Source organism: Gopherus evgoodei, chromosome 10, assembly GCF_007399415.2.
Source record: "Gopherus evgoodei ecotype Sinaloan lineage chromosome 10, rGopEvg1_v1.p, whole genome shotgun sequence".
NCBI lineage: Eukaryota > Metazoa > Chordata > Testudines > Testudinidae > Gopherus > Gopherus evgoodei.
The window spans coordinates 55,501,357-55,528,150 of NC_044331.1; the positions used below are offsets into that span (position 1 = coordinate 55,501,357).

General features: G+C 54.5%; 1 protein-coding gene across 4 annotated transcripts in view; it reads right to left on the bottom strand.

Moving 5' to 3' along the window:
* The window catches only part of LOC115658901 (cytoplasmic phosphatidylinositol transfer protein 1-like), a 43,119-nt gene extending 22,846 nt beyond the window's left edge, over positions 1 to 20,273 (bottom strand). For 3 of the 4 annotated variants that reach the window (XM_030578422.1, XM_030578424.1, XM_030578425.1), the window contains exons 1-3: positions 20,132 to 20,273; positions 14,567 to 14,768; positions 1,109 to 1,257 (exon numbers count right to left, since the gene is read on the bottom strand). In XM_030578422.1, coding sequence (XP_030434282.1) covers positions 1,109 to 1,257; positions 14,567 to 14,614 — 197 coding nt within the window. In that variant the 5' untranslated portion in view covers positions 14,615 to 14,768; positions 20,132 to 20,273. Of the gene's footprint in view, positions 1 to 1,108; positions 1,258 to 12,790; positions 12,891 to 14,566; positions 14,769 to 20,131 lie in introns of all 4 variants that reach the window. The other variant, XM_030578423.1, reaches the window with a different exon arrangement.
* Positions 20,274 to 26,794: the final 6,521 nt, after the last annotated feature.

Genomic DNA, 26,794 nt, shown 5'->3' on the forward strand with positions numbered 1-26,794 from the left:
CAGTTAGCGTGAGACAACTCTGGGACATGGTGCCTGGATGGGCCACAAGAATTATTTCTGCAACCACTGATGTCCTGTGAGCTACATTTGCAGGGAGCAGGATTCCCTATCAGGACCATCCAGGACCTAACACAAGAGGAGAACTTTGCCTGGAGGATAGACCACCACCTTGAAATGCAAGAGGAAAGGACACAAAGCAGCTGGGGATAGGGACCAGCTCAGCAAGAACCTCACGAGCTCTTGCTGCTAAGAAGTTCATGTCACTGTAATGGATGTGTCACACACTTCTTGAGATTCTGCTCCTGGGGGTGGGTGAAAGCAACCTCTCAAATGCAAATGATTGGCTGAGTTGTCCTGGAGTTAGTGCTTTTTGTGAGGGGCGAGTCAGAGAAAGAAGTGTGTGTGTGGCGGAGGACGGGGGCGGAGGTGCTGGAGAGAGCCCAAGGGATTTCAAAGAGAAACCAACACAGAGAAGAGGCAGGATCCAGTGACCAGGTCTTTGGAAAGCCCGGAACAAAGGCTAGATGCAAAAAGCATGGAGAGAGAGGGGAGCTGGCACATATGGGACAGGAGAGCCAAACTGCAGGTTCAAATCCCATCCTTGTTGTTTGGTGGCCCTGTGTGGAATCAGCTGGGGATCTCAGGCTTGTGGTGAAGTGTCCACATCACAAGCCGTCCACCACCTTGGCTCTAACTGGACCGCTCTCAGCAGAGAGCCTCTTGCCCGTAGAGATGTAGGGCCTCTAGATCAGGTGGCAACATGCAGGGGGAGCGTGCACGGCTGCTGTTTGTACTGTAGCCATTCTACAGCCACAGCACAACATTATTATTTATCATTAGCAGTGTGGTAGCACCTAGAAGCCCACTGTGAACTGTGCAAGGTGCTGTACAAATAGAAGAAAAAGAGTTGCAGCCCCACAGCTGTCAAATGGGGTTTAATAAAACACCCTCCAAGATGTCAGGGTTGTGATCAGGGGCCCCTTACTCAGGAAAGACATTGCTTATTAGGGAAGCCTTAACCCGGCGCTCAGCCCCCAGGGACAACGGCAGAAGTAGCCTATGCTTTGCAGATGATCATCCAGGGGATGGATCAGAGGAGAACTCTCACCTGGACAGGTGCACACGTTTCTCAGTGAACTGGCCGGGCCCGTGGACAGGGTCTTCATGCGGCTCATTTTTCACCACTTCCACACCCTCGCCTTTTTCGCTCTCCTGGTGACTGTGCTTACTGATCATGTAGAGCTGTCCAACGCGGTACTGCAACAAGAGGGGACATGAGCAGGGATTCTGCGCTGCTGAAAGGTGCAGGGCAAAAGCGAGAGGAGGCCATGCAGCAACTCTGGCCCCTCTTCAGCCAATGCGGGATTGTTCTCAACTCTATAGTGAGCAGCGTTCTGCCTGGCACAGCTTGACATTTCAAAGGGCTGCTACCCCTTCCTTGGGAGACTTGCCACAGACCTCTCCATTGGGCTTCTTTCTCCTGGGGTCCTGCCGCCCTCTTCCTTTTTATCACCTGCTCCCATCACTCCCACTTGCAGGCCACCCCAGACAATTCCTCTGCTGCCTTGGCATTTACACCCCTCGCAGACTTGCTGCAGTCTCCTCACTCTTTGCTTAACTTTCCCCACCATTCAGTCTCTCCCAATTGGTATTTTGCTCCTTCTCTCTGAAACGCTTCCAATTAGTCAATCCCTCTCTAGTAAAGCAGAGCCCAGAAATGAACAATGGTCCAGTTCTCCACATGGGGTCACTTACACCAGGACAAAAAGAGCGTAAAATGCTGCCACTGACTAGGGGAGCACTGCACTCTCGCTGGGGTAAATGACTGGAGAATTCAGCCCAGCTGGCCAGAGAGCCTAGCGCCTCCTCACTCTGAGACGCTGCCACCCTACATTATATGAGCCTTTGTTTTCCCTGCCATATCACACTGCAACTCCAGTGCATGGTACATGCTACCCTGGGGCTACCCGGGCTGTCGAGGCTCCCCCACCCCTGCCATAGAATGGTTTGTTTTTCTCCCTCCCTGTGTTATTCATGTGCATTTTGCAAGCTGAGCCTTGGGTTCTCCTTTTCTCCCCATGTTTCCTTTGGATGAATACTCTGCCCTGGCTCTTATTTGCGACTCCTCCCAATTTAGAATCATCGGGAAATTTCATTAACTTGCTGTTTACTCTCCCTGCCAGATCATTAATGAGGATATTAAATGGGACTGGCCCCAACGCAGCTGGCACCTTTTCACAACTCCCCCGTTGCCATGCGCGACTTCGTCAAGGGCTGCAAGCACTAGGTGGAAGAGGCATATGCGGGTAGCAAGGGCGGCTCTATGTATTTTGCCACCTCAAGCATGGCAGGCAGGCGGCTTTCGGCGGCACGCCTGCAGGAGGTCCACTGGTAACACAGATTCGACAGCATGCCTGCAGGAGGTCGGCTGGTAACACGGATTGGGTGGCATGCCTGCGGGAGGTCACCTGCTAGCGCAAATTCGGCCACAGGCCTGCGGGAGATCGCCTGCTAACGCAGATTCGGTGGCACGCCTGCGCGAGGTCCGCTGGTAACACGGATTCAGCGGCATGCCTGTGGGAGGTCACCTGCTAATGCAGATTTGGCGGCATGCCTGTGGGAGGTCTCCTTCTAATGCAGATTCGGTGGCATGCCTTGCCTGCGGGAGGTCTGCCGGTCCCACGACTTTGGCATACTGGCCACCGAAACCGCAGGACCGGCGGACCTCCCACAGGCATGCAGCCAAAGGTTGCTGTACAGGTGGCAGTCAGGCTGCCAGCAGGCCACCCCCCGCGGCTTGCTGCCTCTGGCACATGCTTGGTGTGCTGGTGCCTGCAGCCACCCCTGGCAAGTAGCTTCATGCAATGGAAGGCTCCACCATGCTTCCCGCCCCCTTCCCCCGGCTCATGCTGAGGGCAAAAAGGGGAACGGAGACTGCCTGTTCTTGCATTCAGCCACGCTCCCGAGCAGCAGTCCAGACCCCTACACTGCAGGGCTCCACTCTTGCTAAGGGAGAGAGCAGTTCACGCTCCACCTCCACTGGGGCTGCTCCCACCTCTCCAGGTCCCACCTGCACACTGCTTTAGCCCCACACCACCCAATTCCCCATCCTTCTCATCACCCTTCTCTTGGTAAACTGGAAACCTGGGGCTTGCTCCCGCGAGGTGCTGCGAGACCTCAACTCCAGCTGAAGTCAGTGGGGTTTGAGGGCACTCAGCAGCACACGGCATTGGAGCCAACGTCCATTCAGCCCTAGGCTTTTCCACCCTGCTCCAGACTTGGCCTAAAGGGGTCGCTGTTACCAGGGGAGACAGAGGGATTTCCAGATCTACATCCAGCCCTAGGTGTCTGCACCCTGCCCCAGCCCTGCGCCTTGGTACAGTACTTTGAGCAGAAACCATTGTTTTGGTAGGGAAAGCACCTCCTAGCAGAGGAAGGCTGGACATGGACGCTGAGCCCAGCACTTACCAGCAGGGGACGCTGCAGAGAAGCACAAGAGGCTCTGTCCCGGTGGGTGGGGATATGGCTGCACACCTAGCCCAGGGAAGCCTGACTCGAGGCAGCTCTGGGGCAGCACAGAGCGACATACAAGCGATAACCACGGCCTCTGCTTCTGCACTACAGGGCTGCCTCTTAGATCCTCTGTGGTTTCCTCACTCATGTCATTCACCCCCCAAGCCATCAGGGTCCACACCCACGCTTGCTCTAAATGCTGCCCTTCCAGGGCCCTGTGCATGAACCAGCAGCACAGTGAGGGAAAACGGGTTCAGACCCATCTTGTATTCCAACCTTCGGGGCGGCTCAGGGGGGCCAGCTGCCCCTCATCATTGCCCCTCTACCCCCACACTCATTCACCAGTTAGAGGGCAGCATCTGCTGTACGGTGGGGAGCAGCCACTGTGCACACCACTCAGGGGATGCAATCAGCACCCAGCTCCCCTCCACTGCCACAGTCTGGGGGTCAGGGTGTGGGGAGAGTGCAGCCCTGGGTTGCCATGGCAGCACCAGCCAGTTGGTAGAGGAGGCTCTGGAGTGGGGGACTGTGAGCACGGCATCATGTGGTTGGCTCTGCCCTCAGCCTCCTCACCCCACCGTGAGCTCCAGCTGGTATGGCTGAGCAAAAGGTCTGGCTGCTCCTTGCAAGCTGAAGGCCTAGCAGAGCTGTAGGCCTCTCTAGAGCAGGTGGGTCCCAGACTTCCCTGCCATCCCACTGAGCATGCTCCAGCCCCAAGCAAAAGGAGGCGGCATCAAATCATGCAGGGTGCCACCATGTGGGAGCCTGGCCCATGTTGGGGATGGCAGCACCCAGAGTTGCATAGAGGGGGCAGAGGTGGCACAACAGGGCCCAGCACCCAGGCTGAACGCCAGCATTCAGCAAGGAAGTGAGAAACAGGGCATGGCTTTCTGCAGGAGAAGGAAGGGGTGACAGAACCTCATGTTACTCAGTGGAACCCAATATGGCCTCTCATTGAGAGGGGGGGGGCCACTGTGGCACATCCACCAGCCCTGCCCACTGACACATCCTGCAGATAGAGGGGGTACAGCCCCTGGAATCCCCCACCCGCATACCTCCACAGGGGATGGCCATGGTTCTGCAGCTGGCAAAGACCTCTGTGCCCCCATAAGGAGGGGGGAGAGAGATTTGCCCCTATTCTCACCTTCCAAGCAGCTCTTCAAACTCCATCACAAAACCCCCAGCCATCCTCCTTCCTCCCAGGAGGTCTGGGAGAGGGGACCAAGTGGGACCTTTCAGAGGAACTCAATCAGCCTCATTAGAGGCCTCTGGATTTTCTATTGTTTCCTGAGGATGAAAAGGGTGGGGCTGAGCCTCAGGCTCTCAGCCCTCCAATTGGCTTCCCTGTTTCCTCTGCGCTGGTCCTCCTGCTGCCCCAGAAGTAACTGCCTGGCCTTTGTTCATATCACACAGGAGAGGCGCCAGCTTTTTTGGCGCCCCAGGCGGCAGAAGGTCCTGCCCCGAAATACCGCCCCCGACAGAGGAGGCGGAAGGTCCCGCCCCTGAAATACCGCTGACAACCAGGGCAGCCAAAGATTCGGCCGCCGCAGTCGCCACCCCTAAATGTTAGTGCCTAGGCAACCACCTAGGTCTCCTAGTGGGTTGCGCCGGCCCTGATATTACAGACCCCAATGGATCCCTGCCTTGGCCCCAAACCTGCCCCAGCTGGGACAGGCAGAGAGCAGGAGGAGGGGAGGATCCTACGTGATCCTCCTCCAGCTGCAGTTGCTGCAGCCACTAAAGTCCTGGCCTCTCCTGGCAGGGGGTGCTGAAGGGAGCAGGACAGGAGCACTGGATGCAGGGAAGCTCTCAGCTGCTCCTGTCTGAGCCTCTCCCAGCAGAGGATCCTGGTAGGCACAGGCTAGGGAGCACAGCTGGGGTGTTAGTTCCCCCTACTATGCCGTGGGGCTGTAGTAAGGCTCTAGCGGCCCAGGAAGCGTCTTCCCGCGGCTGGCTGAGTCAGCCTCCATTGTCAGTAGCAGCTCAGCCTTCCCATCCATTACCTAGTGCTGCTGCCTGTGTAAATATTAATAATGAGTTCGGCACATGGAAACAGGGCTGAGCAGATAAGCTATCAGCGGAGAGCATGTCCGTTCACACCTGCCAGCCACTGCAGGAGCCTCAGTGGCACCAGACGGGGGCTCGCTTCCCCTCGTCCTCTCCCCAAGCCAGGGAGGATAGAGCTGTTCCCTCCCGGTGAGGATCTCCCTGGGGACGCAGTCTGAGGGCACCCCGCCAGGGTCTCAGTCAGGCTGAGGAAAAGGCACTATAGCCAGACCTGGTCAGACACCTAGGCATTGCAAACCTAAGCCACGGTGCAGTGCTCTCTCCCAACGAGTGGGTGGGGCTTAGAGAAACTACACTCCCTTTACTACACTGGATTGGGACTCAGGAGACTTGGGATCTATTCCCAGCTCTGCTGCTGAACTGCAGCATAACCATGGGCAAATCATTTCACCTCCCGGTGCCTCAGTTTCCCCCTAGCCCTTTGTCAGTTTAGCCTGTCAGTTCTCAGGCTCACAGCCCCTAGCATGAAGGGACTCTGACTTTGCTCAGGGACTCTAGCTGCTGCTACAATACAAATAACAGTGAGTAATGAAAGCGCTACATCCACCAATGACCTTTGGGCCTGGGCTCGCTGGCTAACTCTCCAGCTCAGCCAGAGGGCAACCCCTGCACTGCTGCTATCATAGACAAACAGCCAGGGCTGACTGAGAGCTCTGAGCTGGGGGATCTGCGGCTGGAAACACTCCATTGTTTGCAGTTCTGACAGTCCTCTGGGCTGAGCAGGGAGCACTGGCATTACCCATGGCATGGTGGTGAGGCCCATTTCTTTTTGTAACTGGGGTCTATGCCTCTCCCCACATTGATCTCATTTCAAAGCCTCAACACGCCTCAGTCTATCACCCGCAGCTAGTGAAGAGAACACGCATTCCCTGCCCCAGGCCTCAGGATCGGAGGAGGCTGTGTGGCCTACTGGGAAGAGCATGCTGCAGAAGCTGGGACAATCCTGAGTTCCAGTGTGGATAATGCAACTGACTCACTGGGAGGACTAATACATGAACTGACATGCCTGGAGCTGACCCTAGGAAACCCCCCTGTGGCACCAGGCCCATATGAGGATGATCCCAGCTCCTAGTCCAAACTCGTTCCAATAGGGCACACAGCCACCTCCAATCCTGAGGCCTAGAGCAGGGAGAACATGTTCTATGTCTAAAGGCGTGTATGGTAAGTCACTCCATCCAGCAGCCGGGGTACAGGGGAGGAGAGGAGGTTAGCACACTCAGACTCTTTCAGGCACACCCACAGGCCTCCAGCCAGGCCAGATGGAGTCAAGGAAGCTGCTAATTCTGCCCCCTCATACTGAGTCTCAGTGTGTTAGCAGAGACTCCCGCTCACATGGGACACTGCAAACAGTCTGGCTGGTGAAGCTCAAACAGCACCACAGAGACGGCTAGTTTCTGCTGTGCAAACATGAACCACTCCAAGCGGATCAGCTTCCAAGTGCTCCTCCACTGGCTGCATGGACTGTTTGCTCAGCCCCATGTCAGACGTAACCTGATTTTAATCAGGATGTTCTCAGGGTGTCCAGGGAGGGACGCTGCTTGCTTGGAATGCTATGGCTCCAGGCCACAATCTTGCCACGAGTATCCTTTATACACAGCTGTATTACAGTAGCGCCTATAGACTCCAGCTGAGATTTAGGGCTCTCTCGTGCTAGGCACTGTACATACATCATGCGAGACAGTCCTTGCCCCACTGAGTAACATGAGTTTAGAATCTAAACAGATAAGGGCTTGAAGGGGACACTGAGGCACACATGCGGGAAGTGAGCTGCTCAAGGTCACACAGCAGGCCAGATCTCCCAAATCCCAGTCCAGGGCTTTAGCCACTGTACTGTACTACCAGATCACTCCCAACTAAAACCAGGGAATGGCAGGAGTGACAGCTCCAGTCCCAGCAACCGGGAGCCATCTTTGGCCTATCTGTCGTTTCCTTTTATAAAGTGGAGCCTGGAGATAGTTCGCCAGCTTTTCAAGCACAATAAACCCCTTCTGGAGGAGTCTACTGAAAAGAACATTGAGTTTTTGTTCAATAAATAACATGGAAGCGGAAAAAAAATATTTGATGATGCTTCTGCATAACAATTATTTTACTGTTCCACTGAAGATCCTATTCATCACTCTAATTGCCAGAAAGATCTTATCTCCACTTCACCTAACTGTAAATGTTCTCCAGATGTTAACACGAAATCTTTGCTCTCTTAGCACATTAGAAACTGACAGCCCTGCAGTCCCCAGAGTACATTTGGAAAAAGATATGCTAGGGGGCACCCTGAATAAATTGCTGATGTGCCCTTTCTAATCAAGGCTACAAAGTACCCTTTGTATAGGGATGCTGGGGACCTACTGTAATTACCGGGGCTTGCTGATGGGAATTTATGCATCTTCATAAACATTAACACTATAGTTTACTATTGAGAGACTAGGCTATAACTCAGAGGAACGCCAAGCACCAGTGCTGTAAGCAGATTAGCCACGGCTCTCCATAGACACGGATATGATATTACATTGATTCTAAGAGGGATACTTGGGAGGTCTCAGCAAGCATAGCTATCAGGGGTTCTCACACTGGGGGTCGGGACCTTTCAGGGGGTTGTGAGGTTCTTACATGGGGGGTCGTGAGCTGACAGCCTCCACCCAAAACCCTGCTTCGCCTTCAGAGTTTATAATGGTCTTAAATATATTTAAAAGTGTTTTTAATTTATAAAGTGGGGGTCACACTCAGAGGCTTGCTGTGTGAAAGGAGGCACCAGTACAAAAGTTTGAGAATCGTTGTTTTAGATTACTACCGATATACTCAGTTTTAAAGCATGCCACTACTGCTTCCTATATGTTACTAAGCTTATCAACAGTCTCAGCCGTTATGGGCATGGTAGCTTTCTACAGATAAACTCACAGCTCCATACCACAGACAGTGTAACTTACTATAGAGCTCTTCGCAGCTCTCTGCAAGCATGGGCAGTGTGCTGTATGCTACTGCTGCTATCCTCGTGGGGAATCACTACTAGCACACGCCTACAGCAGTTAGCATGAATAAGGTCAAGATCTGCTTCTAAAAGTAGCTGCCTGTAAATATATTGTAGGTTACTAGTGGTAAATACTCGTAGCCCTTCTGGAGCCGCGTATTGTGCTTTTGGCATAGGCACAGCTAGCTGTAAGCAATGACAATGCACGGTATTAGTCATGGAATAATTATTGATAACACTACAGAGCTCGGATCTCCTCATCCTATGATACAGTGTGCTAAAGGAGATTAATTGCTTGAGGAGCGCATATGGTCTTAAATTAAACCCCGTCAGCACATGCACTGCTGCAGCCAGCTTCCCCAGATCACCCCAGGCCTGTTGTGCCACAGCCAGGAATCCTCAATCTGTTGTATTTAATCAATCAAAAGCCAATTGTTTTTAGCACTAGGGAAAAGTCATAGGTTCATCTTGTAGGTCACAAAAGGCTTTTTGCCATAGTTCTAACAGTGAATTCAGATCCAGGGCTTAGGCCCCTAGGTGTCCGTACAGCGCCAAGCACAGCCTGGATCTCGGTTGTGGCCTATAGGCGCTACAGCAATACAAATAATACATCTGCTGCAGTGACCCCGGCTGGCCCAAGAGAGAGCCTTGCAACCCCTATGCTCCAAAACACGGGTTTCAGTTTGGAGTGTCAATATCCAAACACAACAGAGGTGGCCTCTGATGCTGCACAGGGCCCCGTTTTTCCAGAGCACCCAGAACACAAGCATCCAGCCACCAGGAGGTTCCCCTTGCACTGGTGCCAGCTGACCACAGCAGAGATTGCATCACTCTCCCTGCCTCACTCCTGCAGAGTGGGTGAGTGTTCAGAGGCCATGCAGTCCCACCCAAAGGTTAACAGGGGCCTGAGGATGAATCCCAGGGGGAAGCTGGGGGAAGCTCCACACAGGTCCCACCCACCTGACCCAGATGTCAGAGGTGCTGAGTGCCCACAGCTCCAGCCAAAGTCAGTGGGAACTGCAGGCGCTCACCTCATAAAATCTTGCCCAAAGGGGCCAGGCTTAGGGAAGACTTGCACTGGGCAGAGGAGCTAAACAGGTGAACACTATAAGGGCAGTGTGTGAGCATGTGGGGGGGGAATGGGCCAACGCAAGTCCCCTTTCGACCCCTGCACACACACCCCTTCATGGCAATAGCATTGCCCCATCCCGTGAAAACTAGGGAAGATGCTGGCCTAAGTGGGTTTGCTGAGATGAGTCCATCTGCCTTGGCAAATCCTACATGCTGATCCCTTCCCATAGCTCCAAAAACCAGCACAGCCCCATAAGGACGGCAAGTGTCACTCAATGGTTACAGCAGGGGCCTGGGGAGTCAGGACTTCTGGGTTCAGTTGTGAGCTCTGCCACTCATTGAGTGAGCTTGAGCAAGTCACTGCCTGGCTCCGTGCCTCAGTTTCCCCATACATATCACATGGGCAATGCTCTCGCATGCCCAGGTCCCCCAAGCATTGATTGATGAGTGTTTGCAAGAGTGCTTGGAGTGCCTCAGACGGGAGGGGTGAGAGCAGGGCCGCTATTACTGTGGGCGCCATGCAGGGCTGCTGCCCAGGGCTCTCCACGTTCAGCATCTTAACGTACCTTCAGTTCGGTTTCTCAGAAGACCTGTCAATGAGGAAGTTTCCATGACGCATGCTGCCACGGTAACGAAGGCCTTTTGCAGGAGGCAGGAAGCTGCCTGCCTGACACTTCCCGTGCAGGGGAGGCCTCACATGTAGCTGACCCTGGGCTCCCATGCTGAGCTTGGGGCCTGCTATCAAACCACAGCCTCCCCTCTGGTCGTCTTTCATACACAACCGGCCCCTCCTACCCGCAAACAGCAGACCTGCACGGCAGCTTGAAGCCTTCATCCCCCCGCCCCTCCACCCCCAGCCCACAACTGCTGTCGCTTTGTCCTGTCGAACAGCAGGCCAATGCAGACCACAACTGCATTGCAGCGCCTGCCCGAGCTCCCCTCCCTACAACGCGCTTCCTGGCCAGTTTGGAAACTAGAGATCAGCTCTCGTGGGAGAACGCAGATCTGGATGTGGAACTGGCTGGAGTTGGGAGCCAGGCCCAGCTGTGCTAGAAGCTAAGGCTACCAGCATAGGGTCCACTCCGGTCACTGCCCCACTAATTCACTACTCTCCTCTTTAATACCCTCACCCGCACCAACCCCTTCTCCCTCCAGGTCATGTCTCCCAGCAAACGCAGCTCTCTGCTTCCATCAACCATGTAAGACTCTGCTCCCAGCACATGCATGCACCTGCACTCACGCCATACAGGTCAGCCCTCAATCTGCTTGGTGAGATAGAGCCTAAGGATTGACCCAAGCAGCTGACTTCCGCTCACATGCGGCTCTCAATCTGCCACTGGCACCAAGTCCCTTTTCCCACAGCGATCCAGCTGCCCTCAGTAAACCTGTGCCAAGTAGGTGGCATGACATCAAAGGCCGTCAATGAGGCCATGAGCAGAGATGATGCGCCCATTTCTTGTATGGGAGAGCAGCGTGTCTGGCTAGCACCCAGCCATGGAACATATGGTGCCACGGAAGTTGGGATTGTTGCAGGTCTGTGGCACGAGACAGAGATGTGCCCTGTGGACAGAGTAATCTTACAATTACCCCACACAGCATATTTCATCTAAATCCATCCCAAAGCACTTTTCAACACACACATACAGGAAGAACTTCCGCTGCCACTAACATGCAGCCACCTCTGAAGTGGAGCAGAGCAGCTGTTTTAACAATGCACAGCAACCCTGCGCAAGAGTTAAAGACAGGGAGTAGGGATGAATACTGTACCCAGCTGAAACTGCTGGGGGAATTTTTGATTGATAGAGTGCAATGACCCCTCGCTGGAACAGGGCCAGAGCTATGCCTCTCTCAGAGTGTGCTATGGCAGAGTTTTGATGCTCACAAGTGTTCTGAACCTAGGTTACTTGTTTCTTCCAAACAGCAACGAACCAAAATCTGCTCTCAGTTACAACATGTAAAACCAGAGTCACTCCATTTGACTTCAGAGGCGCTACTCCAGATTTACAGTGGCGTAAGCAAGGGTAGATTTGGGTCCAGCAGCCCAGTGGCCCTTAACATGTACCTATCTGTGTGGGTATCTCTAGCACATCCATCACTGCAGCTTCCAGGGGTCATGCTAGGGAACAGCCAGGAGCACCGGTTACCAAATCAGCAGGGCTGCTTCCCACTGCACCAGGTGGTTTCCCATCCAGGTCATGAGCCTGCCCGACTCTGCTTAGCTTTTTCCCCGCAGTGAAAATAACCCTGTAGCAGGCCTCCCGAAATGCCACCTGCAAGTCACTGGCCTTTTGACCTGGTGGCGCACACTTGCCATTGCACATGGAAGCCATTACGCTTAGCCGCCACCGGCTCCTGCCTAGCGCTTTCGCTTCACACACACTACCAGCCCCGAGCGTCAGTCCCCTGAGAACAGTTCTACAGTCAGCATCCCGCAGGTTAGGGCTTACACCAGTGCTCTTAGCACAGAACAGAGGACTCCCAAACTTTTCCACGGTGTGGGTCACATTTTAACTCCGTGCTTGTCCCCTCTCACCACCTGACCCCATCTCTCAACGCCTCTGTGGCAACTCCAGCAACTTCTTCAATGGAAACGTAACATTGGGAATGCAGTATACATACTGGTGCTGGGACATAATGCAATATGACAGCTGGAAATGTTCTCTGTGGACACCAGCAGGTGCTCCACAGATGTCTTTTTAAATAAGCTCAGGATTGTTGTGCCCATTTTACAGATGGGGAAACTCAGGCAGGTGCCCACAACCACATGGCGACTCAGTGGCAGCGCTAGGCAGATCATCTACTCCCAGCTCCATGCCTGCTAGACCCAGCAGCACTGGATCCCTCCAGCATAGTGGGAGGAGCCCAGACCTCAGCAACTGCTCACTAAATGCGCACCAAGAACCGCTGGATGGCACTGCTAACAGAACTGGGATCAGAAATCAGCCTAGTCCTCAACTCTGCCCCCGGAAGCATGTGACAAATTCCCCAGGACGAGCCACACAGCAGCAGTGCAGGGAGCTCCCAAGCCTGCTGAACACTCCTGCCTGGCTCCCTCCTCCCTCATGTGATGCTGGAAGCCCAGAGCCTTCCCTGCTCTGCTGTGCAGACAGCTCCCACTCTCTCTGCCCCTCTCCCTGTGGATCTCCCAACCCCAGGCTGGGGAAACTGAGACCCTACCTCTGTTCTGAACACTTCTACCCGGCTGGCTGGGCTGGGAGGGGACGGAGCAGGTAACAGGTGCCAGGGAGGGCTGGGTTCCACTGGCCAGGGAGGGCGCCTGGTAGAGAGAAGGAGAGGCACAGAAAGGGGAGGTGGGTGGGGTGCTAGCGGCAGCTCTCCACCCACGCAGGGCTCCCCGCCTGACACCCTGGGGATCTGCCCTCCTCTGCTCTCAGTTCTTGCAGCCCAGAGCCCTGCTGCCCAGCTCGTTTGCCGTCGTCCGTGGGATTTTCTACATTAACAAGACACACATCACAGGGAGGAAGCTTTGCCACTCTCGGCTAGATCTGGTCAGCCCTGGCTCTAGGATGGCCCCTCGCCACTCTCACTCCTGCCCCCATGCTCTGAGCCAGATCCTCCCATTTGGTACAGGGGGATGAGATCCAAGATCGTGCACCTCACAGCCCCCAACTCTTTACCTTTACCCCCTGCTGCCATCCTGCCCCTTTGGGCTCCTCACCCCCAACTCCTTACCTGTATACCCCCCTGCTGCCTCCTGCCCCACCATACCCCTCACCCCATCATAGCCTCAGCTCCCCACCTCACCCCCCACTGCCCCCTGCCCCATTGTACCCCTCACCCCCAGCTCCCCACCTCACCTCCCACTGCCACCCTGCTCCATCATATCCCTCACCCTCAGCTTCCACCCATACTCCCCACTGCCACCCTGCTCCATCGTACCCTCACCCTCAGCTCCCCACCTCACCCCCCGCTGCCACCTGGCCCATCATACGCCTCACCCCCAGCTCCCCCGATGCCCCCCACTGCCACTCTGCTCCATCGTACTCCTCGCCCTCAGCTCCCCCCATACTCCCCACTGCCACCCTGCTCCATTGTACCCCTCACCCCCAGCTCCCCACCTCACCTCCCGCTGCCACCCTGCTCCATCGTACCCCTCACCCCCAGCTCCTCACCTCACCCTCCACGGCCACCCTGCTCCATCATACCCCTCACCCTCAGCTTCCACCCATACCCCCCACTGCCACCCTGCTCCATCGTACCCTCACCCTCAGCTCCCCACCTCACCTCCCGCTGCCACCTTCCCCATCATACCCCTCACCCCCAGCTCTCCCCCCCATACCCTCCACTGCCACCCTGCTCCATTGTACCCCTCATCCCCAGCTCCCCATCTCACCCCCCGCTGCCACCCTGCTCCATGGTACCCCTCACCCCATCCCAGCCCCGATCCCCCATCTCCCACACACCTGCTACGATCCTATTCTCTATTATACTCCATTAGACTCCAATTCTCCACTTTACTGCCTGCTGCTATCTCGCCCCACCATTCCACTTTTCTCCCTCTGTCCCCTTCCACCTGCTATTCTGCCATCACACTCCTCCTCCAGTCAGATCCTCCTCCCCCCTCCCCACCTCTGTCCCCATACTTGCTCTGCCCCCATCACACCCCTCCTCCCTACCTGCTGCTATACCCCCCGTACAGTATCTCTTCCCAACCCTGATCCTATCCTCTGCCCCTTGCTGCTATCCACCCCCTCTTCCCCATGCAGCGGCGCTCTGGCATGCAGGAGGGCAGTTATGTTGCACCCCCTCACGCTGGGCAGTGTCGCCTGGCTCACGGAAAGGGCAGATCCCCTCATGGCTGGCGTCTTGGGGGCCACAACGTCCCTCGCAGCAAATGGAGAGTGTTCCATCTAATCCTTTTGCCGCCTGGGGTCCAGCCCACACTGCCCCTTCCACCCACAGGGCCTCCCAGGAGAGCAGCCAAGCACTTACCTCTTCAGTGGTGAGTGGCATGCAGATCCGATACTCCTTTATCAGCATGGTGGCCCCCTCGATCTGCTGGGGTCAAGGTGCACAGGCAGCCCCTCTGGAAGGAAGCCGAGAGCAGGGAGCAGATGGAGCGCTGGATCAAGTGGAAACGTCAGTATGGAGAAAGCAGAGTGGCACCCAAGCCTCCTTCGGAGAAGGACTCATTCTGCAGGGAGACAGAAACACCCGCCCGTGGGGAGAGGAAAGATCAGAGCAGAGCAACAGCTGGGCTCCAGCCCGTATGCCCGGGGACTCTCCGATCCCTTCTTAGTCAGAGCAAAGGCTCCTCTCTCCTTCCTCCCCTGCTACCGGCACAGCTCTGCTTGTGACTTCATAAGCCGTTGCCATAGCAGTGGTTGTGAGGTCACCAAACTAGAGTGTAACAACCTGGCATGTATCAAGGGAAGGAGCTAGAGGATCCAGGAGCTGGGCAAGGAGGGGAGGCCAGCACCCCCAGCTGTGTCAGATCTACACATCAGCCATTGGGGGCAATTGGGGGCAAGAAACAGCCACACTGAGGGGGAAGGGAGGGATCTAAACTGGGATTTAACCCCTTCTCTACTGAGGGAAGGTCTGCCCCTCTCAGCAGCTGCTGGTGCAGGAACAGGTGCAGCCTGAGGGGAGAAGGTCCTCTCCCCTGGGAATCCCTGGGCCAGTACAGCTGTGCTGTTCACAGGGATGCAGGTTACACAAGTGGCTCCAAAAACAGGATGAAGTGGCACTGCAGAATGTAGCTAACCCCTGGGGGGATTCAGTGAGTGTGAAAACATCAAGGTGAGCCACACGCTGCGGGAGGGAGAGGCGCTGCGGGAGAGGCGGCCACAAGGAGAGGTCAGTGTAAGTGGCTGCCTCCTCACACTCCTTGTTTTATACTCATCCAGTTGCTGGTGCCCCTGCCCCCTCGGCCTGTGAGTGCAATGATTCACACCCTCCAGGCACAGCCTTGGGCCCCTCTGCAGCCAATGGGAATGTTGCTTTTGATTCCCATGGTACGTGCAGTCGGCCCCCACCTAACACCCAGTCAGTGTAGGTTGCACCATTGTGCCACTCCTTCCCCTGGTGTCTGACCAACCACTCCTGAAATAGCTGCTGAGTTCTGAATCCACTGGAGTCACTGGGCTTCCCGCGATATCCCCAATCTTGCGCTGGGACCAGGCAACCTCAGAGGTGCTTAGTATTAACTGGGTATTACATACCAACACAGTGCGCAGTGCTGCACAATACACACCTAATGTCAATTACACCAGGCCAGTCCCAGAGTCTCGACCTCAAGGAGTTTACAGTCCCAGGGAGATAGACCCAGTCTGGACACACGATCCCTGAGCCGCCAGGGGAGGTAAATTTCTTTAATGGATTCTCTCCACTGTCCAACTCCCTTTTCCTTCCTCCATGTAAACTTACACCGCTACTGTAATAGGTTGGCAGTGTCTGCCTAAACCAACCTGCCTTTTAAGCTTGTGCTGAGCCAGTTGGCAAAGGGTTAAGTGGGCTCTGCTGACTTGTTATCCCAGGTGGCTAAAAAGGAGGTGGGAGTGGCTCTACAGGGACAGAGAACCTTGAGTGTGGGCTGAGCAGCCCTGAGGGAGGAACTCCAGGAGCAGCCAAGCCTATGGAGAAGGACTGACCTGAACTTTGTGCTGTCGTATTGTTAGTACCTTGGCTAACAATGCCAGTCCCCAGGACGGGGGGTGAGGTTGGGCTCTACAGGGTATGTGGAATGCATCTGGGAAAGGCACTTGCTCAGTTATATACTGGCAATTATTTGTAGGCAGAATAAGTGAGTGCTATTAGCACTGAACAGCTCCCAGGGAAGTATTAAGAGGGCTGAAGTAAGGGTGGTTAACCAGTCCAGGAGAAGCAGAAGACTTTGGCCACACATAAGGGCCCCATGGAGGAAGGTACAAAGAGAAAGGGTGAAGAAGGGGCTTTGAGGAGGACAAGCGGAGGCCGCTGCAGTTAGCAGGTGAGGGAGCAGAAGAGAAGGAGGCAGAGATTCAGCCAGGAGCAAGGAGAGTCACAGCCGGGAGCAGGGGAAGTCCGATGGAGCCTTGACTGAGAGGCTCAGGCCTGAGGCAGCCACAGCTGATGGAGAAGCGTTTTCTGGGTGCTGCTCATACACGGACTGCCCAGGAGGAGTGATCCCCATATGCACCTTGTAGGCTGTTCAGGGCTTTAGCAGCCTGGGCAATGAGGTTTGTGTGGTTTCTTGCCCTCCCCCTTACACCTGAGCAAAGGCCTGAGCTCCAACCACACTCTGTGCTGCAGGTATGGGAGTTGCTGTCTCCAGTGATGGCTGGTATCAAACATGCATGCAGTGTCCTTGAGGGCATGGATCCGGGCGTAAGTCCATGCTGCTTACTTGGATTCCTCTGGATTGGGTTCCATTACCCTTTCCCCTTCGGCACTCCCATGGGGGATGAGTTGGGAGGAATTCACTCTACCTCTGCCACTCAGTACTGAGCTGTCCCACCTTTCTGAGGCCAATCACCCCCTTCACACAGCATCCTCACTGCAAAGCCCTCTCCCTGCCCCTACCCCAGCCCTAGCCGTCTGCTCATCTTTCTTTTCAAGAAGTGAGTCACACATCTCCTACTGAGATGCAAAGCTGGGAAGCAGGAGCAAGACCTCTCTCCTGGTTCTGTGAAAGACCTTCTCCATTAAGACTGGCGGGATAAAAAAGCAGAGAGAAATGCAGGCAGCTAGAGAAGGAGCTCTGCTAGGAGAGGAGCGGAGCTAGAACCGAGGCGGGAGAGAGGAGCTGGAAAATCCAGGGTCACGCTCCAGGCTGCAAAAGCTGCACTTCTCCTGAGATTCCCAACTGGAGGCGGAGCAGAGGGCAGCAAGAAGACAGGCCTCACATAGGCGTGGGCTGGATAGGGGGCTAGCCCAGATCCAGCTGCAGAGAAGTGGGCAGATGTAATTCCTACCCTGAGGATGGATGGGCAGGCAGAGAGAGCAGCCAGGTGGCCAGACAGACATTCTCTGACCATTGGACTGAGAGTAGAGAAAGAGTGTATAGGCCCATAGCCAGCAGACAGAATGCCTCCAAGCCCCTATGCTGGTGGCCAGACAAAGAGCCCATACCCCCCTGGATGGCTGGGCAGACCGACTGCTTAGGGTGCTGAGGAAATCAGAGCTGGAGAAGCCCTGTCAGGTGTCTAGTGCATATTCTGCTCTCAGGGCACTAGGTGCCAACTCACTGCAGAACTGAAGAGGGCAAGTGGTCGGATGGAAGAAACAGATGCAGCATTCACCCAAAGAGGGATGCTACAGCCAGGCTGGTAAGCTCAGGGGCCTGATCTGTGAGCCTTCAGCCTGTTCATCACAATCTCAGCACTGGGGCTTGGAGAGAGCACAGGGCAGGAGGGAGACACCAAGCAAGAGGAGATCGGGTCCCATGAGCTTATGATTTGGATTGTGGTAGAGGGCCCAGCCTCAGTGAGCTAAGCACTATACACACTTCTTTGGCCCCAGCCCAACAGAGCCAACAGGGGGACACCACAAACAGATGGAGGAAGCAAAAAGGACCAGTGAGACAAAACCAGGCAAGAATGAGACGAAACATGTTTTCATGCTATGGCAGTGCTGTGTCCCCAAGAGAGGCTGAGGAGGCTAATTGTTTCATCTCCAGTAAACACTTATTGATTTGTGAGCTGCCTTCAGCGGAGATGCTGAGCTCAGCTCCTCTGAGGAAACTGACTCCTGTGGCGTGGCTCTGGATTTCCTCCAGTGTAAATGGGAGCTGAACCTGACTCTTGGAAAGAGCTGTGGATTTGTCCCAGCTCCACATGCCCTGGACCTGATCTGGCAGCATTTGTTCATGTGACAGCCCCATCAGCTTTGGTAGGACCTCTGACATGGGCACGGTGAGCAGCATTGGGCCCCCAGTTTGGAAAATCAGTTAATATATTACACTTTGAAGCTTATTAAGCATACACAGACCAGTAATAACAACCTTATCAGCCATGCAATAATAATCTTATCAGATTCACAGTAAATTTTATTAGATGTGCACTATCTATCTAATGGAAACATGTAAATGCCATGCCCCAGCCCTGCAACAGACACATCTGGGAGAAGCAGGGAGGACAGAGGGAGTACATTGTGGATTACGGAAATAATTACAGTAGCTGGGAAGAGACAGACCAGAACCAAACCCAAATGGGGTGTTGGGATCTGCAGGAGCCAACCAACCAGGCTTGTTTGGGGGACAGGAACTGAGTAAGGCAGATACATCCCATGTTCCTTTGCCCAGCCCTTAGTGCCATAGGAATCGAGTGGGTGGGGATTCCATTCTGTTTAGGTTCTCGCTCCTGTCCATCATTGTGGCCTCTGATCAGCAGTGTGAGTGCAGTAAACTCTATGGGGATTCGTTCTGTTGTTTGCGAAACACCCTGTCTGGAGCCCTCTGAGTAATAAAACCATCTGGCTGAGCCCAGCTCCCTAGACAGGACAGAGCCTCTTGCATCTGATAAATTGACACTACACTTTGTCTTCACCCAAAGGCCAATTTATTTATAACGCAGCTGCTAATCCCCAGCAAATACTGGTTTTGTAGTAAATATGTCACTAAGGTAACCTCCAGCTGCCCAGTCAAGCCTATGGCAAACATGGATTCTTCTCGCTGGGCTCCAGGCCCGCCCTGTCCTGTGGGGAAGGTGCCAGGTCCTCAGGCTGGGAGCCCTGCGCTCTGCTTTGCCCTTTCTCTGTTTGCCAACCCCCACGCCAGGAGAACTGCTCCGGGCCTGGCACAGGGAGCTCGCAGCCAAAAAGATCCCCCGACCCGGCCCTAGGGCTCGGCCAGCCATCACATGCCCTGGCCCCGGCGATCAGGCGCTGCGGGCAGATTGGTTACCTATTAATGACACTGCTTTCATTGAAGCTTGACCTGGGGTGGGGGCTGCCCTGCCCAGAGGCCGAAACTCACAGGAGAAAGTGGAGCCCCGCGGCACCTCGCTCCGCCCAGGTCCCCACTTGCCCGGGCCCAGCACTGACGCGGGGGCCCGAGGCGATGGGATGGGCGCCCGAAGAGGGAATCCGCCTCGCAGCCCCGCACTGCAGGGCAGAAACTTTACAGAGCCACGGCTCGGCTGGCAAAGAGATTTCTGCCTCTCCCCAGCCACGGCCCCTGCGCTCACCCCTTTCCCTGCCCCATCCTCCCTCCCTCCCTCCCCGTGCCCCAGCGCCCCCTTTCCCTGCCCCATCCTCCCTCCCTCCCTCCCCGTGCCCCAGCGCCCCCTTTCCCTGCCCCATCCTCCCTCCCTCCCGTGCCCCAGCGCCCCCTTTCCCTGCCCCATTCTCCGTCCTTCCCGTGCCTCAGCGCCCCCTTCCCCATCCTCCCTCCCGTGCCCCAGCGCCCCCTTTCCCTGCCCCATCCTCCCTCCTTTCCCTGCCCCCAGCGCCCCCTTTCCCTGCCCCATCCTCCCACACGTGGTTCCCCTGCCCCCCTACCTGTGTTCCTGCAACTCCCTCCCTTCCCTGCTTCTCCAGCCGCCCCCGTTCTCCATCCTCCCCCTGCACTCAGCTCACCCGGACCCGAGGCGGCGGGATTCTCCTTCACATCTGTCCGTCCCCGCGGCGGCCGCTCACAGGAGTTTGCCTCCAACTTCCGATCCGCGTCCAAAGCGGCCCCGCGTGGCCGAGGGACCCGCCGCCTCTCCGGCGCTAGCAGCCGGGCCGGGCCGCCTGTGCCCCACGAGGGTCGGGAGCCAGCGATCCGCGCTGCCCGCGCCGCTGCCCCAGGGCTGCGAGTGCGGCTCCCTCACTCCGGTGCTGCCGCTCGCCGCATCCTGCCGCCGAGCCCTCGCTCACACCGACCCCTAGGGGAAAGCATCTGGCAGCGCAGGCAGCCCGGCCGGCCGGCCCTGCACTGGGGGAGCCGCGCGGAGGGTGGAAATACCTGCTCGCCGCTAGGGAGCCGGCCGGGGCAGAGCAGCGAGAGAAACCCTACCCGCAACCCCCGCGAGCGGGGAGCTGTGACTGGCTCGGCCAGGGGGCGGGGTGCCTGGCTCAGCTGGCGGGTGGGGCTTGGTTCCCGCCTGTTTGTCCGGGAGAGGGACATCGACAGGTTAAATCGGAGCCTGACATTTGCAAACCCGCCTGCCGAGCTGCCTCGAACCCTGCGTCCTGCAGCCAGACAAAAAGGCCACTGGACTGTCACGGGGGCTGCTTGGCTCCTCTGCACATTGGGCCTCTTTGAGGTGCCTAAATATGGGTTTGGGAGGCTGTCTTTGCAAATGTTATCCCACATCTTAAACACTGCCCCTCCCCACCCACCTCAATTCAGGAAAACCTTACAGGCAGTCTCTTCCCTTCTCTTTGCCCTCTGAAGTCATTGTCCTGTTTGCACAGCCTAAAGTTAAGCCCAGGAGTAAGACCTTGCAGGAGCTGGGCCACCAACACTATTATGGATTAGTGAGTCTGAAATCCTGCCTTCTACAGTTCCCCACGTGTGGAGCAAGGCTGCTGCTCCAAGAAGCTGCCCACTAGATAGGACCTGAAGCACAAATGGACCAGGAATTTTTACATATCCAATTTATTCCCCCCTTTGGAGGGGAATCTCACTAATACCCTAAACTACTCCGTCTCTGTTTGTCCTAGTATGTTTTTCCTTCCAAGTGTGTCTGGTCTGTGGGTCCAGTTCTGCAGTCAGATCCAGATACACACATTCTGACACTCATGCAAAGTCCCATAGACTTCAGTGAAGCTGCTGGTACGGATCCAATTACAGCATCAGGGCCTTAGATTGTAAAAAACGGGCTGTCTTTATGTATGTTTTATACAGATTATCAGCACAAAGCAATAATAATGATCATTAATAACCAAGTAAGATTTAATGTGCCTGTTTTCTCAATGCCCGTTTTCTCAATTTCTCAATGTGCCTGTTTTCTCAATGCACTTTCAGTCAACCTGGTCATTAAACACAGATCAGTTCCTTTTACTTTTTGTTTCCAGTTTCAAGTGGTGAGTCTCACTTGAGGGCTTTCATGCACTAACATGCCCTTGAAATATTTAGCTTGCAAATACTTTCGTTAATTTGATTTCTGGTAAAAAAAATTTTTTTAATAGAAACATTTGTAATAGTTATAAGTTTTACACAACTTTAATGAACCCTCACTTTGGGGCCAGATTTAGCCCAAAAGTCTGTGCTCCTGCTGACCTCAAAGGGAGTTGAGAGCACTCACAGACTCACAGGATTGGGCCCAAGTTTTCCAAACAGTATAAAGTGTAAGCCGGACCTTCCCTGGAGACAGCGCATACCACAGTCTGTTTGCCAACACACAAGTGCTGCCTAGTATAACTCTCCCTCACCTGATCCTGACTGATCCCCTTGGAATAGGGTGCGTGCCAGGAGGGCAGAGGGGCTGGAATGGATGAACGCTAATGGAACTCAGCAGGAAAACCTGCAAACAACCAGACCCAGGGAACAGTAACTCATGACAAGGTGCACCTGCAAGGGCAAACCTCCTGGCATCACCACGTGAAGCAAGAGCAGTGCTTGTTTTGGAAACAGCTGACTTGACAGTTCCAGAAGCCCTCTAATGACACCCATGCTGAGACCATATGAAAGACCAGGGCCACTAGAATGGCTCAGCATTGTCAGTTCAAACCCTGCTCCATAAAGGGGTGGACATGGGGCGGCCTGTGGGTTGAATGCCATTCTCCAGGTTCTGGAATGTAGCCTGCAGCTCACCTGGTCTTTAATACACAAAGATTGGCCCCTGAAACTTTACATGCAGTGCTCCATCTTGATCCATAAGGAAGGGTTGTTTGGATCAAGGTAGCACATTGCATGCCAGGATGTGTAGTCTCCAGGGGTCACATGATTTTATACAAATTAAAGTTGATCCCTTGGGCTTCTGGAAGTTGCTAATGCATGTCTCCCAGCTAGGCAAAGTCTGGGCATGCCCAATATAAGATAAGCTGTCTTCAGTCTCATGGGACAGAAAGTTTGTAGGAATCTTTCCAAGCCAGTTGGAAGAGGTGGCCACTGGGACTTCTGTAAAGTTTCAGTAATGGCCTTTTCCTCTGTTGCTGTCATGACCTGACCCTCTCTTGATGCATCCAGGTAGGGAGGAGGAAAGGAGGTATTTCCACAGTCCGAGATTTTTCTCTGTTAAAACAAGGTAACATCATCTACTTTTGCCATGGAGAAAATTTAGCAGCAGATCTATACCACCTAGTGGTGATGGAAACCATTGAATGTGAAATCCTTAGGAAAGGACTTTGTGTGCTGTAGCGTTCAGCCTAATATCCCAGGTTTCTTTGGAAATCAGGGGCTTACTGCCATCCATTTCTGAATCAGGCATATAGGGAGGTTGGGAGGGGGAAGATAGATGTATCAGGCCTGTTATGGTCATGAGACAGACTGATATCAATTCAGGGGAGTTCCTGTCAACACCCAGCGTGGCATTGTTTATCTGCCTCAGAGGCATTTTTAGTGGGTCCATCACCATTGTGTCTTGGCACATGCTTCACAAATTTAAAAGAATTAATGAAGCCAGGAAGAGCTGAGAACCCCAGGGGCCAGACAGGTTGCTGGTGTGAATTAGCCCAAATCCACAGAAGCCAATGAAGTTGTACCAGTTTACGCCAACAAGGAATTTAGCCCCAGATCCGATTCACTCAAGATGCACCTATCAAAGTGAAGGAGGGCATGTGACTCAGGCAGGCATGTGTTTTGTACATGTGGTGGTGTTTGCATCCTGGAGTCGGTGAGTGTCCCCAGCTAACTGGGCTGTGTGAGGATTGGTCTACACTAGATTAGATCGACCCAGTTATAGCTCTCAGGGGTGTCCTGAGTGACATAGTTAAGCCGACCTGAGTCCCTCTGTAGACAGTGCTTGGTCAACAGAAGAAATCTTCCCTCCCATTGGCATAGGTAACGTCTATACTAGCTGTGCCGCTATAGCATTCAAGTGTAGACAAGCCCTGAGGCTGGTCTGTGCACGGGCATCTGTGTAAGTGGATTTGGCCCCAGCCTTGTTTGTGGATGTTGGACATGCAAGATTCCCCCGGACCACCAATGTCAGTGTGCGTGACCGGGCTGGAGCGGGGAGCATTTCTCTCGCCTCGCTTGGCTGATGACGAGGGGGATAAATTTAGCCTTTGTCTTTCCAGGGAAGCAACACTGATAAATGGACAAGATGGATATCAGCTTTCCTTGCGGCAAACACATGCTGTTAAAAATAGTGCCAAGGACACCAGGAGCAGACGCTGATGTAGCAAAACAGGCCTGGGAAGGTGAGAGCTCAGCATCACATTGGCCTGCCAGCTAAGGATGAACTTGAGTAGCCCCTCGGCTGGTAGGGTGCCTGCCAGCACAGGAAGAAGAGCTCAGCAATATCTTATGCTCAAGTAAGATTCTGCTCAGCAACCCTCCTCACAGCACACATGCACCCCATGCCAGCAAGCCAGTGCCTCCATCTCTCACACAAACACCTCTATAATCCCCTTCCTGTGGCTAGAAACCCTGACCCCATTTCCCCACTCTGCTGCACAAACACTCCTATAATGCCTTCCCTTTGGCCTGAACTCCCCACCCCACAACCTGCCGAGCCCAGCGCTAAATAAAACCCCCTGCACTTCCCTTTGTAGGAGAGTGGAGATTGAAGAGCAGATCAGACAAGCTGTTGGAGCTCCACCTCCATTGATTCCAGCTGGAAAGAGAGGACATTTAGTTGGCCACATGCAGAAGTCTCAGGACGAATACTGACATTTCTCCTAAAATATTCCATGGAGATTTTCAGAGGTCTAAAGAACATAAGTTCTCTGCCCTGCGCTATGCAGGACATCAGACCAGATGATCAGAATGATCCCTTCTGACCTGAAAAATCTCTGGGTGAAAACTTGGCCTCCATTGAATCAATGGAAAAACTCATTGACTTCAACTGGGCCAGGATTTCACCCTAGGAATCCATGAAATAGCACTGACCCAGATGAATGGCACCAAGCAGCATCTGCATGGGAGCTGGTATTGGAACCAGTATTTAACAAGGAGCATAACATAATCACAGGGGCCAGGCTCTGTACCCCTCTAGCCCTCCTTCCCCTTTGGGGGCTTCTCCTGCCCCTATTCATCTTGATGGACAAATTGGAGCTACAATTGATCTACACTCTATGGGATGGAGAATCCTCACTTGCCAAAGCCTCTCTGCACTGGGCCAGGGTAAATGGGGCGACCTCTCCTGCCATCCTCTAGGCAGAGCTTCTTTATTAACCCCATTCGATTTGGTGCACATACCGTGTGCCAGAATTTTATGTCCTCACACTGACCTTTACCTGCTACTGAGTCCCACATCTGGATTAGAGTCATGGCCCAGAACCCAGCTGCAACAAGGGAAGCTGACATTTTCTGAGGGAGAACACCAAACCAGACATGCTACCCCCGAGCTGCCCAGATGCAAGCATCCCTCTTCTCAGGGTAGGGAGTGATCTCTTTTCTCTCTGTGCTATTACAGCAGTGTGAGCCAAGGGCAGACGCACAAGATTAATTTCAAGGGGGAGGGACGAACTGTCCCTTAAAGTCACAGACTGATTCAGCAAGGTACCTGAGCACGTGAGCAGTCCCATTGACTTCCATAGGATTACAGTCTGGGTGACAATGGGAGCACTCATGCTTAGCCAGGTACATGCTTCCTGAGTTTGCACTAGAAGCGTCGAGTGTCTGGTGCAGGCAAGTGTTGAGTTTAAGATGAATATTCTCCAGCCTCCCATAGAATGCCATGGGCTGGGTTCGGGCAAGGAGCACAGAGGTTAGAAAACCCCAGGTGGGCTGCATGCCCCTTGAACTTAGCACTCAGTCCCCTACCCCAGTGAGTCCAAGCAATCAGGCACCTTCTTCATGTGGCCTCTGGTTCCGCATCAAAACCAGGGAATAATTAGTTGCTAGGCAAAGGCTGCATGGAATGTGCATCCATACATTGCCATGGAGATGCCATGTGGAAGTCTCTTCAGGTTCTGCAACACGTTCCTGAAACGCTGTGAAATCACAAGCACTGTGTTAGCCCCTGGTGCTAGTTGGGACTGACACCCCCTGTGACCATCAATACATCCCTTGTCTCCTCTGCCCTATCTGTGACCTTGCCTTTCAGCAGAGTGCATGAGGCCATGCTATTTTCCCACCTCCCCAGCCACCTCTCCCGTACCATTCTGCACTCATTTCATGCTGGGTATTCCACTTAGGGCCTGATTTTCACAGGCAGTGAGCACCCACTCCTGGCTGTGCCAAGCTGGGAACCCAAAAACGACTCATCTCCCCACTGCACTGATGTTTGTCACTAAACCATGCTGCTGTTTCTTTTGTAACATCTGCCTGTTCCTCTCCATTCCCACTGCCAGTAACCCCTCTCCAGCCTTGACTATTTCTCATCCTAACCCCTGCAGCTCCCTTTTCTGAGGTCCCCTGCACTTTCACCTCCATCCCCTCCTCAACCAGTCCAGAATGCTGCTGCAGAAGTTGTCTACCGGGCATGCTGATCTGACTGTGTCCAGACCTTCTTCAGATCTTTTCACTGGCTTTGCCTTCCTGCCTGCATCAAACTGAAGCTTTATGTCTTGTAAACTACCTTCTGTCTGCCTTCTTCTTGACTCATTTCACCTACCAATCTATGACCAACCTCCCCCATGCCCCGCCCATACACACATATCTTGGCCCATGAGATGGTGAAAGGTTTCTATATTTGACTTCTGCTCTAGCCCCAAGGTGCTAAAAAATACCACAGAACATTTCATTGGTGTTCTGTGGCCACTGGGATCTGCTCACTTCCTTGTGTGCGGCTCTCCCAATTCCCTCGGAAAACCCTTCTCCACTTTGGCATTTGCTGGAGGTCTCGTTCCTCAGGTATGGTCTGATCCTGCGCGTAGGGCCAGCTCTAGCCATTTCGCCACCCCAAGCACGGTGGCACGCCACGGGGAGCTCTCTGCTGCTCACTGGTCCCATGGCTCCCGTGGACCTCCCACAGGCATGCCTGCGGATGCTCCACCGGAGCCGCGGGACCAGTGGATCCTCCGCAGGCATGCCTGCAGGAGGTCCACTGGAGCCGCCTGCCGCCCTCCTGGCAACCGGCAGAGCGCCCCCTGCGGCATGCTGCCCCAAGCACGCGCTTGGCGCGCTGGGGCCTGGAGCCGGCCCTGCCTGCGCCCACCGATGTCAGTGAGTTGTGCCACTGACTCCCCCGAGGAGCAGGGTCA